At 39.6% G+C, this 14,382-nt stretch overlaps 1 protein-coding gene across 1 annotated transcript in view; it reads left to right on the top strand.

Moving 5' to 3' along the window:
• CPNE4 (copine 4) overlaps window positions 1-14,382 on the top strand; it is a 190,139-nt gene that overhangs the window by 94,971 nt on the left and 80,786 nt on the right. Inside the window, exons 5-6 of the mRNA XM_009640179.2 lie at window positions 712-795; window positions 1,782-1,871. Coding sequence (XP_009638474.1) covers window positions 712-795; window positions 1,782-1,871 — 174 coding nt within the window. The remainder of the gene's footprint in view (window positions 1-711; window positions 796-1,781; window positions 1,872-14,382) is intronic.

Genomic DNA, 14,382 nt, shown 5'->3' with positions numbered 1-14,382 from the left:
GCGGTGCAGCGAGTGCATGAACCTCAATGTCTGTCACAGATTTGCTTGTACTTAGAGATATCAAGTAATTTCTGCATTCTCCTGCTCTGTCATCTTAACGTGGGCCATGTTATCATGTCCTAAAGAGGACTTACTTCTCTAACCTTCTCTGATCCATCTTGCCAGGCCATGTTATCATGTCCTAAAGAGGACTTACTTTAACCTTCTCTGATCCATCTTGCCCGTACTTGTGTTAGCTGGTAGCATGGTAGCAGCACAGCGTCTTGGCCGATTAACTTCTGTTTTGTGAGGGTGGGCAATTAGTGTGAAACTCAGCCCCGCTGTAGAATATGCTTCAAAGGGCTTTGCAAGATAGAACTGATGTCAAAAGACCAAACAGGTATGGAGACAGAATGAAACAAGCTGGGTGGATGGAGGAGCTAAAGCTCAGGAATCTGGACTGGGTGTAAGAAGGGTAAAGGCTGTAAAATTACATTTTACAGTTCTGCCTGCCATGATTGAATATTCAAACTGAGAACAACAGTGGTGCCATGGAAGTCCTTGTGGAACAAGAACAAGAGTGAAATATTGCTGAGAGACACCAAGGGGTCTCACTAAAACCGCACTGGCTCTCCTTTTTCATTAGCAGTCAGGGAAGCACCAGTGCACTGTGCCTGAAAAGCTCAAAGAAAAAGAATTCTCAAGAGTAACCTGTCCTATATTTTATTTTAGGATTTCTTCAGCAAATCTGATCCTTTTCTGGAGATTTTCCGGATGAATGATGATGCAACCCAACAACTTGTTCACAGGACTGAGGTAAGGAATAGGGTTGGTTTTATTTTCCAAGGACACAGGTGGGCTGTCAGGAGGAATAGTTTATGCTTTGTATGACACAAAGGGTGTTGCAAACCCCCACATTTAAAAACACGCCTATCTCTTGTGTAATTATTCATTAACGGGTATCAGGTCTTGACTTACACACATGAGAGTAAGGGAAGATGGTACTGAAGCCAAAGATCCAATTTTAGTTAAAGTGGCAGATATTCTGTTTGAAGGTCAGCAGTTATACATATTATATTTGGCCCAAACCATGCTACAGACAGTATAATATTTTCCCATTAATACTATGTTGCATTTTCTCCAAGTCCTCCCATGTTGCTGGTGCTGAAGAGATTTGTAATCTGGCTGCTTTACACTTGTTTCTACGTCCCAGTGTCATTACTGGTAATGACTGGCACTAGAGATTTGTAATCTGGCTGCTTTACACTTGTTTTCTACGTCCCAGTGTCATTACTGCTTCCACGGTAATGACTGGCACCATCTTAAAAAGCAGCATTTAGGTGTACAGGGTGGAGCTGTGGCAGGTATTCAGGATTATGAGCCTGTCTGTTATGGATCCCATAAAGTCTTCCTGGCAAGGCAGACCAGGCATCTGTAAATTGATGCTGCCCATCCCCATTGCCCAGTCCTGCATCTATTCCATGGCTTCCAGTTCAGGGATGTATTCCACAACCTTTCCCTTGTGAGTTACACCCCCGCTGAGGCACGACAGTGCTGGAGCAATCTCTGTAGCATGATCTGTGTATGGGTCCATTTCCCACCTGTGCTCTTTTTGGGGGATTTCCAGAAGAGGAGTGTTGCAAACTGCAAGGGCATATATCCTATGCATGTTGTCCTGCATACCTCCAGCTGAGCTCTGCTTTCTTCTCTTTCGTACTGGATTGAAAATTGTGGCTCTTGTTAGCATTCTGTTTGGAGATGTGCAAATGTTAAGGCTTCCCTTCTTTTCTTTTCACTCACAGGTTGTGATGAATAACTTAAATCCAGCCTGGAAGACCTTTAAAGTCTCTGTAAATTCTCTGTGCAGCGGAGACCAGGACCGCAGGCTAAAGGTCAGAAGTCATTCCTACTTTTTTAATAGTTTTACTCATAGAAAACAAAACTTTGTCTCCCTTTTCAACTGAAGATTGCTACTCTGCACTGCCCTCTTCTTTGATGGTAAAGATGATCATACAGCTGCTTTATGATTACCACAATCAAATTAAGGATGCAGAGAAGTGGTAATCCACTGTAATCAGTAGATTATGCTCTATACTTCTTAGAGTAACCTCAAAAACTTATGGGGCTGTTTTTGCCAATCAGTTGGATAATTCGAACGCAGCAACATTTAACTGGTGGAAGTATACTCAAGGGAAGTGGCAGGTCTGTCATCATTTTAACTACTATTTCTTCACTTTTATGTCTGGAGACACTCTGTAAAAGAAGCACTCAATTATGAGATCTGTTATTATATATGAAGAATGGCGCGGCCACAAAAAAGCATATGCCATAGTAATGAGAGTGCTACTAGTCAGCAGAAATACTTATGGTTGGGAACTTGGAGCTTTGTGTAGAAAAATTTGTCTTCTTATGCCTAAATTGGGTTAAATCAAGGCTGAATCCAATTGTTCATATCTTCTAATCAGGTTTAAGGTTAATACTAAATTAAAAAATATTAAACGAAGAGCACTGTCCCCAGTGTCTGCTCAGCCTTTTGGACCTTATGAAAGGACATTGGACCTAAAAGTATGTCTTCTTTTTTTTTCTTACCATACCAAATTGTCTAGTAAAAATTTTTCCTTGTCCCTGCAAACCTTTCTTCTTTCATTACTATAGCTGCACAGCCCTGCAGAAGCAGTATTGTCATTTTTCACTCATTGCATACTGCAGGATGTGCTGTGCAGATAGAAAAAATAAAATGCCTGGTGTCTACGTGTTACAATGCATGCCACAAATGGGTGGAAAAGGTAAAAAGGAGTTGTATGAATGCTTGGATTTATACTGGTCATGCTGATTGTGATTTATAACTTCACAAAATCAGCACTGTTGTTATGGAACAACAGTGGTACCGACAGCATGTTTATAGGTATACATTTGTATGGTATTGGGGATGCACAAGGAAGACACAGGTATGAATGGTTATCTTATATATTGTTTGTTCCCCTGTGGCATTGTTGGGCAAACAAGGTGAGTCCAAGGGCAAAAGAAGTACTGAAAGAGTGAGGAAATTTGAGGAAACGACAAGCGATGTGGCGAGGAGAGAAAGTGAAGGATGAAATAGATGGAGCACAGGATACTAAGAGTTCAGACCAACGTGTTTGTGTCAGGTGCATCTGAGATGGTGGTGGTACAGGGAAGCAGTTGTGAAAGATCTCTCCATCTACCCCTTAGTTGGTAAATGGTCAAACCAGTTGTGTTTGGTACGTCTGATGGGATTGAAACAGAGTTGTAGCAGATGAAATAGAGAATGAGGTGTGGTGGAAAGAACAGCTTCCATTTTAAAATGCAAGCAAAATTAACAGTATTGGCTAAATTGGCTAAAGAGGATTTCTAGTGCAAATGAAGAAATGTAGAGGAGTTAATTATTGTAGCATGTGTAAGATGACAGTAATGTGAAGTGCCAGGATAATGACTTTTTCATCTTGGGAGCTTGCAATTTTATAAATTTCCTGAGTAGATTAAATATCTATAAGTTAGTTGCCTGAAACACAAGACAAGCAAATTACTCTGTGTTGTATAAGCAATATAGATCTCCAGGAGAAGAAAAGAAAAAAAAGAAAGAAAAAAAAAAAGCAGCTACCCTCCAGAGGTAGTAACATGACTGAGTCAAAGGATGGCCTAGGAAAAGGAGCACTGCCATGGCTGGGGCCTCTATTGGTGCCTCTGATGCCTGGGCTGCTACTTCATGACAAAAGGGAAGCGCTGGGAAAAGCACAGAAGGTGCTTGCTTGGAGAATGAGCTAACATCACCGCTCAGGCAGAGCTGGGACCTGAGCTTTTGCTTTTGCAAAAGTGAGCTATGAAAGGCTTGGAAAGGAGTTCTTCGATGTACTAGAGAAGGGCGAGCCACTGGTGGGTCATATAGGCAGAGGTGACATGGTTACAGCAGGTGGGACTGTAGTTGCTGCAGCATTTTGCAAAGGTGAAAGGGGACAATGCTAGAGAGCACAGTATACTGAAAATGTGAGATGTTGAGGCTGAAGAAGAGATGTAATGTGACAGATTATCTGTGTTATGCAGCCTCTCTGAGGGTACTCCTTACACAACCAGATGCAGAACGTTGCACCCTGCCTCTTCCTTGGCACAGGGTCCCAGATCACCTACTCCAGCTTACATCTGACAGTCACTTAGAGCAATCAGTTGTGCCTGCCCATACAGGTCTGCTTCTTGAGGTAGCTTAAATAGAAATGGGTAACATCCCATAGTAATGTGACTATATAGGTTTGAAGCAAGAGATGGATCAGATATCTGCCACTGAAAGGAAAAGCTGAATTAGCACAGCACTGCCTTCACCACATTGGGCATATGTGGCCTTTAAATCACTTAGATGAGAAAACCTAGGAAGAGATGGAAACAAAATGCGATACTTAGAGTGTCAGAGCAAGTGACAAGTCTGTAAGGGTAGAGAAATGTGGTTCTGGAGGGAGGAACATGCTTTAATCTCTTTTAAACTGAGGTGAGAAGGTATGAGAAAGGCTGAGATTTCAGCTTGGGCAGAAAAAGGTGGGTCTGGGAATAAAGGGAGTCTTTGAGCTATGAGCAGAGAGACAGTAGTAGTTGAATTTGTTTGCAGATGATGCTGCCAAAAGAGAGGCTGAGGAGGCAGAAGTGAAGAGGAAAGAGAATAGTCCTTTAGGGCTGCTTGTAGAGAAGATGAGGGGAAAGTCAGTGAAGGAATGGGAGGACAGAACCAGGGCAAGATGGATCTTATGAACCTATTGACAATTTTCAAAATAATCTTGATTCTGTGGGATTTTTTTTCTTTTTTTGGAGAATAAATGTTTTTATTTGTGCAAGCGTTTGCAGGCCCTGATTTAGATACCTGACTATTTGCCTGAGGCTGCAGGTCAGACATTTGCAGAAAAGCTAAAAGTAGTAAGATTTGCACCAGATCATTCATGAGTGCAGAAATATTCTAAAATTATTTGTGGCTGTAAAATAAGAAAAAAGCTTGAAACTTCTTTAAATTCAGGCCCTTTGTACCTTTTGGTGGGTGTAAGATAAGGCTGCTATGGTCGAGCAGTCCTCAAAATCACTTGTGTTTGACAGATAGCATATAGTACTCGTCAGATGACTATTATGTTTGCTTTCTATACAGACTATAAATTAGGAATTTGATGGCAGCAAGGACAGAAGAGTGGAAATTATAAGTATTAGAGAACTAAAGTGTCTGTGACGGGTTTAGCACTGTATCAATGTTTATACTTCGATTTACATTGACTAAGCATTCCAGTCTTCACCCTACCATATTTTGGAACATTTGACTTCAGTTGCTTTGTTTCACTTCATAAAGTATATAGCAATATGTTACTGCTAAGTGTTGGAAGAATTCCCTGAGCCATATTTAACGTGGGGAGATTTAGTGTATTCCAGCTGCCATGCTGAGCATCAGCTTCTCACCAGGACTGCTCGATCACTGTGAACAGTAATTGCATAAGGCTGGGTAGTTTTGTACCTGTACCTGCTGTTTCTTTTTTACATACCCTGGAAGGTATAATCTAAGCTAAGGCTTTAAGAGCCAGAAATGCTTGGAGGGAAATGCCAGCGTGTGGAAATTCTGCAAATGGAGGGAGACTTCCAAACAACAGCAGACACATTGCAACCATCAGTACCTTTGGCTTGCCTCTGTAGGCTGTTTGGAGGTCTGAAGTCTTGGCCTTTCATTTCTGCCGCTGAAATCACATGGGTACTGAGTCTAGTGATCTGATTTGTGTTGTGAGGAATGGGGATTAACATAGGAAAAATACACTAGAACAACTCAGTTTAACTTACAGAAGTTTGCTCTTTGTAAGTCTTGCACCCAAAGCAGGCTTTACACTGTCTGGGCATTTGAAACGTTCTTGTTTAAAATGCCTGTTGAGAAAGATAAGATAAGCAAGGTCACTAAAATCAAAGCAACCAATAATTAGGGTATCCCTCAAAAGTCTTTTGCTAGCATCCTTTACGAAGTCTGTTAATTTGAATTCCTTATGGGCTTTTAAAAAAAAAATCTAATTTTGCTTTATTTAGCTGTGGTGCAAAGAGCAGTTATTTTTTTTATTCCTCTCAGGACGCCTTGTAAAACTTTATTGCAATTATTGCTGCTGTAGGTTTTATTATGAAAAAGATATATTAGATTTATGAACCTACTGAGCTTTTCTTCCCAGACATAGAAACCATCTGAGAAGTCTGGTCACACTTCAGTGCCGGTCATAACTTCTTTTAATGCTAACAGTACAGACAATTTGTGTATGCGTTGAAGTGAACAAAATACCTCTTTGATCTAAAAGTAGTGCATTGCTCTTCTGATATGTAAAGAGATTCAGTAATTACTGACAAATCTGAGTGAGGTATATAAGCCTTCTGAGAGAAGTTTTTATCCTAGTCTGCTGTGCGGAAGGTCCTGTAAATTGTGGAAATTTGGCGTTCAAGTTTGGTTTCAGCATGTGAGGTATGTTGCCGTCAAAGGTTTATCTGAAATACAGGCTTGCATTGCGAGTATCTTCTGGTAGGGATCATCTACTGTCCATCCATTCTAATAGTTGCAGGGTTCCTCTTTTTCTAGAGGAGTCCTGGTAATGTAAACTGAAAAATAATCTCTTTTCATTTTGGTATTAGATATCATAACACTTGGGGAATGAACACCTCACAAGGTGCTGTAGAGGCACAGGCCAAACGGTGCACATGGCATAGAGTAAGAATATCTTCTGCTGAGGTTGTACAGAGAACCTCACTGAAAGAAATTCTGTTCCTAAAGAAAGGTAGGAAAAAGAGGCAAAAAAATCTGGAAGAAAAACATTGCTGCGGGTGAAGTAATAAGCTGCAATGAGAGGGGGAAGCATGTGTTGTATCTGGATAGAAAGTCCTTTCCATCTTCCACACAGATAGAGGAAATTTTCAGAAGAATGTCCACTAAATATTTTTCTACCTTTCAAAAATCTATGTGTTGCAACTGTGTCATTGTTGTTAGTTCATTTATTGTTTCGTCCTTGCCTAACCCAGCTTACAGATGATGATCCTGATCCTGATGACATTTATGCATATACAGTTATGAGTGGGACCCACAGCTGTGGCTACCAGGGCTATTACGTACGTCAGGTCATAAGGCCTCTGGGGGGATGAATGGCTCTGCAGCATGAAGTCCTGAGACATTACTGTTGCTTACCTTTGGGTACCCATGAGAAAGTTGCCTCTTCCTGTGCACTTCTAATGAGGTTAAAACCTGGTTCTGCCATTCTTCCCAATTCTCTTGTATTTCCAGTTGACTTCCTTGGCTCTGTCCATCTGATCTGTTGGAGTAGCTGTGTCTTAGCACACAGATTATATGTTTGGCTTTCTGCTCAGGGGTCCATCTGCTTGTAGGCCCCAGTATACCTATGATGCTCTAGTGCTAGTAAGATGCATTCAGGAGTTTAAAGGTCATGTTATTTTCAATTAATTTCCATACTAAGACCTTTATAAATAGCAATACATTGGACTTTCCAATGCGAATTTTCAGAGGCCATGAATTTTCTATGGTTTTGTGGTAGATCATTCTTAACAAGGTCTTCCTGAGAGATCTGCACTTTGCTTAAATTAATAATCTATGCAGTGCCTCTTCTGCCTTGTTGATACTGTTATATAATGTGATCCTTGCTTACAATATTAATAGAAGAAGCTCCACAGCCTACAAGAAAGATTTTGATGTTATGCTGGATGGAAATAGGCAATTATTTTATTTTAATTTTATTAATTAAAAAACTAAATTAAAAATTATTGTTAATTTAATAATCTCTTCCCCAGGGCCTGTTATGGCATTTTTCAGGGCAGAGGGTTGGGTCTTCCTCAAATAGTTGTAACCACATTTCCTTGATGTCTTCAAAGTGTTGAATCTTTCATGCAAACTGATGGATCATTAGGGGAGAAAAGTTTCTTAAAGTTCTGTAGGTGTACTGGCTGCTCCTTTCTGAGTTAAGGAAAAGCAAATAGCAGTGATTATTTTGATATTCTCTGAGTTATTACTGCAGCGTTCTCTAGATCAATAAGCTTTCAGTGACCTTTAATACTTGACTACAGCTCTGCTTATACAGGTATATTATAAACTGTAATCTTTCAATAAGCCCTCAGTATCTTTGAAAGCCAGTGGTGAAAGTAACTGAGCAGAACCTGTGAAGAAGGCCAAGTAAAGCTTAAGAGACAAGCAATAAGTAATACGTTCAGACAAATCCATTAGTGCTTTTATTCTTTCACAGTTTAGCTGTCATAGAGTGTTTGAAGCACTAATGTGGAAAGATATGGTTTATGGTCAACAGCAATAATTTGTGTACGATTTAAAAAAGCATGCGGCACAAAGAGCAATTCAAGCAGTGTCAAATGATTGTTAGAAAAGCATGAACTGAAGGATTTCACACTGTTCCACAAGAGAAGACTCATTTGTTGTTGCTGGGCTTTTTTGGCTTTTAATTACATGTAGAAAGAGACTGGCACCAAGAATGAATTACAACGTAGGGTAGATTTGCTGTTTATTTACTTGATTGGGTGATTTCAGTCATACCTGATTAACTATGCAGTTCTACATTTTCCCCTTCAATTTGCTCACAAAACTAAATGCCAATAGAGCCAATCATTCCCTGCTTGCTTACCCTGATGTTGCTGAATAGGTATTAGCATATGGAGTTCTTCTTGTGGAAAGTCTTCAACAACAAGCAAGGGAGACTCAACCTTTACATGTGTTTAATATGAATCAAAAGTTGCCTTCAAATGACTTTTTCAGTAAGTCATTTCTTGTTCGTTAAGTCAAGGCATTTTCCTGGAATCTGTAGAATAATTGCCTCATTCTTGGAAGGTGCAGATCGCTCTTTGTAATCTGAATAGTATTTATTTATTAGGCATTTTAAGGATGTTTCCAAAGAAGTTCTTGTAAAACTGACTGTGCGGCTGATGATTTTAGATAATAAAAAGTTCCTTCTTGGTGGTCAAAAGAAACACAAAAAAAATAGGCTTAAATATTGGGAGGTGTTGTATATTTAATAAGGTAATAGAAATAATTGTATAAGTGCATACTTCTTAACCAGAGTAGGAGTTTTAAAACAGTCTTCTGAGAGGATGATCCATTATTTTGAGGATTATTATAAAAGTAAATGATACGCTGTAAAAGCCAATTTCTGAGACGTCCTTGCATAAATGCCATTGGACCTACTTTTCCAGTAAATGATTCATTAGAATGCTACAATTCTTAAATGTTTTTCTTGCTTTCTCTCTCATATTCCTCTTGCTCTCTCTATGTGCCTGTGGTTGCAGGCACTACACTGATTATTAAAATCTCAAGTGGCCTACTTCACAAGGTCTACAGTGATTGTGGGGAATTTGCTGCAACTACTCACCCTGTTTTGTCAGTTTGGGTTAATCTATAATTTAGCAATTGGTTTATAATATGAGTGCCTCCCAAATTTATTAATCACAGCAGTGTCTTTGGAACCCTGATTTATCTGAACATGTCAAGGACTGATCCAATCAATCTTCATAAACCACGTGCAGGTGGGGTGCAAGATTTAAGATCATCCTTTAAACAAAACTGATTAACTCCTGGTGTGTGTGATCTCAGCTCACAGATTCCTTTTTTTTTTTTTTATTGCCCCTTTCCTCAGCTGTATTCTTGATAAAGCAGTTGAAGATGCTGGGGAAGAAAATACCAGATTGCAGTGAAGATTTAGGAGAGAGAAATAGACTCAAGAAACAAGCTTGATCCCGTTTTTGTTAGAGTCAAGGGAACTAATTCTGATGACTTTAATAGGCACTAGTTTGCTCTCCATTACTGTAACTGCTAGATATATAGCAAATTAATTGTCAGATTAATTAATCTAGATTTTGGCTAATTGATGTCTGTGAAGTGCTTTGAAGATGAAAGAGCTATCTAAATGACAAGTGTTGTCATAACAATTAGGGGTGCAAGTGGATTGCACAAGGGAGAGATCATCTGATGTACAGTGGTTAAAAAGAGCTGATATTCACACCTCCAAGGGCTTGGGCTGCTGATAAAGATGGTGGTAGAAGGCTGAAGAGCTGGTACACATGAATAAAATCATAGAATGCTTTGGGTTGGAAGGGACCCCTAGAGGTCATCTAGTCCAACCCCCCTGCAGTGAGCAGGGACACCGCTAACTAGATCAGGTTGCAAAATGGGCAGGGTAGTGAGAGACAGGAGTCTTCCTCCCATCCATTGGGTGACTCTGACAGACCGAATTCCAGAGTTCGCCCTGTAAAATGAGATTTTTATTTCCCATTCCTTACCAGAGCCCCTGGTTCTGTGAGCCCTGGGGCACAAATGAAGAAACTTCCCCCCGACATTGCAAGGAGCATTCATTGTGTGAAACAAGGGCAAAGAGAGGACAGCAAACAAGCAAAAATGTTGTGTGTGAATTTGTGTCTGGATTAGGGGATCCGAGGAGTGTTTTCTCTGTTTCTCTTTTGCAAATAAGAGAGGATTGCCTCCAAATAATTTGTACATTGCATTTATTGTGAGCTTTCTTCCAATTGCTTACTGCCTCCATGGTTCCATCCCAAGACAAATAAATACAGCCTTCTGCAGCCCTGCTGTGCAAGTCATTAGTATGAGAAATGTTTTGAAGGACTTTCTCTCCCCTCTCTTGAGCTGGCTTTGAAAGTGAGTTTTAATCCCCTGAAATGAAACAGAGGGTCCTATAAATGCTGCTGACTACAATCCAAACCAGAGGTGTCTGGTTCCTTCACAGGGCGATAGCTGATAAAGTACTAAATCCCATCCCTGGGATCATTTAAAATGAGACAAAGCAAAGCCCTGGTAATGAGGATTGGTTCCATGCTGGGGGGGTGGGGTGCATAGGGGATGCCGATGAATTAAATGACCTCTATCTGCTTCCCAATATTCAGATCACTTTGTTGATAATGCACTGAACGCCCTGCAAACCCCAGTAGTAGCTGCAGAGCTGCTTACTGTAGAAGTTTAGAAACCAGTGCTATCATTTTGAATTAAAGGAATAAAATGAAGCTCTGCTTTTGCTAAAACAGATCAGAATTAAGGCTTAGCTGTAACCTTGTAAAGCAGCTGAATGCTGTAGTGAGAGAATTTTAAAGTTTTGCATATCTTAAAGAAAATCCATCAGTCTCATACCTTTGTGTCTACAGGACATTTTGCTGTGTAACTTACAGTATCTCATGATATTAAAAAGGAGAGAAAATGAAAGTGTAACCAGTTTTTCATATTCTTTTTTCATTTCTTTCAGTTGAGACTGGAAAGAATAGTGAAGGCAATTTCCAGACAATCTCATTTCAGACTCTCACAAAGTAGCAAAGCCTCACATGGCTGACATATAACCGACTTAAAAAGACTCTTGGTTTCTTTTCAGATATCTTTTTTACTGTGTAAATTGAAAATTACACACTCATGGAAATTCTTCTCTTGTTGTTAAGTCTTGTAATAAATGTATTCTTTGCTACGAACTATATATTTTTGCTGCTTAAATAGAAAGCTTACCTTAAAATTCTATTCATAAATCGTATCTTTATAGTTTATGCACTAACATACTGCCACGCAAAAATGGTTACATATTGCAGATAATAAAATATGTGTATTTTAAATGGTAGTATTCTCAGGGAGCATAGAAGAGTCAAATTTAATGCAAAATAATATATTTGTTTAAAAAAAATACAGCAAGTATCTTCAGGGACCTAATTATAAATTAATTTTTGTGGTCCTCTAGGCAGCATTAGGGCAGAAATAGCCATTAAGTGTATCTAAACTTTAATATTTTAGAAGATGTCTTAGTATGTAGGGGTCACTTGAAAAGTGTGAACTTTATCTCACACTGGAAATATGTATTTAGCCCTTCCATGCACAGTGATCTCACCTACCACACATTCTGATAAAGTAATTTAGATTCTGCATTTAGCCCCAGCTGTTGGGCTCTTCAGGGCTCCTCACTGACTCCAGCCACCTACAGTGCAGCAACCTTTTCCCCCCCTTTCCACTGTACTATTCACAGAAGTCTTGCTCAACAGAATTGTTCAGAGTGCCTGCTAACTTAGTGTATCCTGTTCATTGCTGCTGCTGAACACCTCAAAGGATGTGTAAGCTGGTTTGGGGTGAGACTTCTCTGTGACCGTGGAGCTGACTCATGTCCTGAGCATGACAGCCGTTGTGTCTGCTTTGCCTGAGATTAACAAAGGGATAATTTTTCCTATCACAGACATACTAATCCTTCCCCTTCTGAAAAGGGCATGGATTGTTCGTACATCTTTAAGTGAAGGAGAAGGTGAGTAATGTTAGAAATCATTTCTCAATATTACCAGTATTACAGACTGTGGAGTCTTCTAGTCTGCTTTCAGAAGATATCATACAACTGGCTATGGCCAGCCTGCCCCATACGCTCTAAATTGCCTTGCTCTGAAGTTGCAACACATGAACAGCAACACCATCAGCAGTCTCTTAGAAAGCTCTTTAGATATCAGCTGCCTAAAGTTTGTTCAGGTCTACTAATCACCTTGTACATTGTTGACCATCGCATTACTAGCCTAGAGTTCCTATTGAGTCTCCTCATTTATTTTATTTCTGAGACATTCCAGGATTTACTGATAGCAGTTTCTTTCCTATACTAGGAAATCTCATGGGATGTCAGCAAGATCTGTTTAGTTTCACATGCTTTTCCACACTCTTACCAATACTTAAGAAGTGTTCAGCAGTAGAGAGGGAGTATTGGACAAGACAAGGACTCCATGATATCTCTTAAACAATGACAACCGCAGCAGGACATGTTCTGTCATTCATACCCATCTCTCGAATTAATAACACATTTTACAGAACAGCATCTCAGAAGGGTAGTATCATTTGAAGTTTTAATGTAAATGAAGTATATATGGGACCTTGAATCACACCAGACCTCCTAAGTAACTGCAGGAGCCAAGATAGTAGACCATTGTATCAGGTTCCCAAAGAGAATAAATGCTGGCTCCATTGATACAGTTGTGCAGAATGCAGTTAAATGTGTATTAAGTAACATAGTTTCTGTTGACAGCTTTTCCTGGTAGAAAATAAAAGAAACAAAGGATGGGAAGAAATGGAGGAAGTTATCAGAAAGGTTTCTGGTTATTTATGCTGGGGCCAGATATTGTTTAAGATCGTCATAAATAACCTTGAGAAAGGGAAAAACGGGGTAACAAAATTTGCAGGTGACCAAATAATCTGGGTTTGGTTTGCCTTCAAAATGTCAAAAAGGATCTTAATGCTAATGATTGGCACTAAGACAGAAGGAAGGTCAACAAAAACGATCATAGGAAGGCTTCCTTCTGCAAAGGGACTAAATTCAGACTGGAAAGAAAGATAATCTTGTAGAGGGTGGCTCTGAATTCATGAATGATTTAGGGGAAATGGCGAAGGAATGGTTTGATTATTTGTCCACAGGGTACATGAACTTGAAAATCACTGTGACCAGGCACAATGCTTAAAACAAAAAGAACTTCTGTTTTCATACAACACAGTTCAGTGATGGGATATGTTGTCAAAGGTCATTGGGAGGTCAAAAACTGTAAATATGTTAAAAATGGGACTAGACAAATTCATGAATGGTTATTGCATTGGCTGGCTATTAACAGCATATATCAGATGCTCTCTCCAGCTTTAGGGGAGTGTGAAGTGTAAAGACTGCCATTGACTGGGAGAATATGGTGAAGTGAAGATGAATCTACCTTTCCTTGTCTTATATAGTCTTCCTCTAAGTATTCACTAGCATCTGACAGAAAGATGATACTGGTGCTATGTACTTTTAATATTTTCTTATGGTGAATGCTTGTAGTTTTCAAGGTAAAATTTAAGTGTTGACTTTCATCTGGAAAAGCTCTAAATGTTTAGGGTTTCATTATTTGAGAAGTTGTGCGTATTCATAGCAAGGGTATGCACATACTGCTAATGGGTCAGGGTGCAAGGTTTCTTCTCCAGTACAACTTCATGAAAAGGTGAAATATAAATGGATCATTCAGAGCTGAAGTGTGTCTGGTTTGCTGCATATAAACACACAGATAAGCCAGGCTAGTCCTTTGCTATTCCATGGCAGCTGCAGTAGAGCACAGGGAATTCTGTGTATGCCTTCAAATACTCACCCTGACCCTGGTTACACATGCACAGCCCTCTGCTGTGTTTCTTTCTTGTATATATTAGCTCATACATTTTTCAGAAAAATACTACCCTTCAACAGAATCCCTGTTTGATATCAGCTATTTCTGGTTTTTAATTAATCCATTTCTAGTTGCAAGCAAAACATCTGAAAATCTGATGACTAGATGTCTGGAAAGGCAGGCTTATTTTTACAGGCTAATTAAAAAGTAGACTACTCACATTAGGCAGTCACGATTCTTCTCTTAGATAGACAACAGTGT

Source organism: Egretta garzetta, unplaced genomic scaffold, assembly GCF_000687185.1.
Source record: "Egretta garzetta isolate BGI_Z169 unplaced genomic scaffold, ASM68718v1 scaffold96, whole genome shotgun sequence".
NCBI classification, from domain to species: domain Eukaryota; kingdom Metazoa; phylum Chordata; class Aves; order Pelecaniformes; family Ardeidae; genus Egretta; species Egretta garzetta.
The sequence above is the reverse complement of the archived record's forward strand: the minus strand, read 5'-3'. Positions and strand labels throughout refer to the sequence as shown.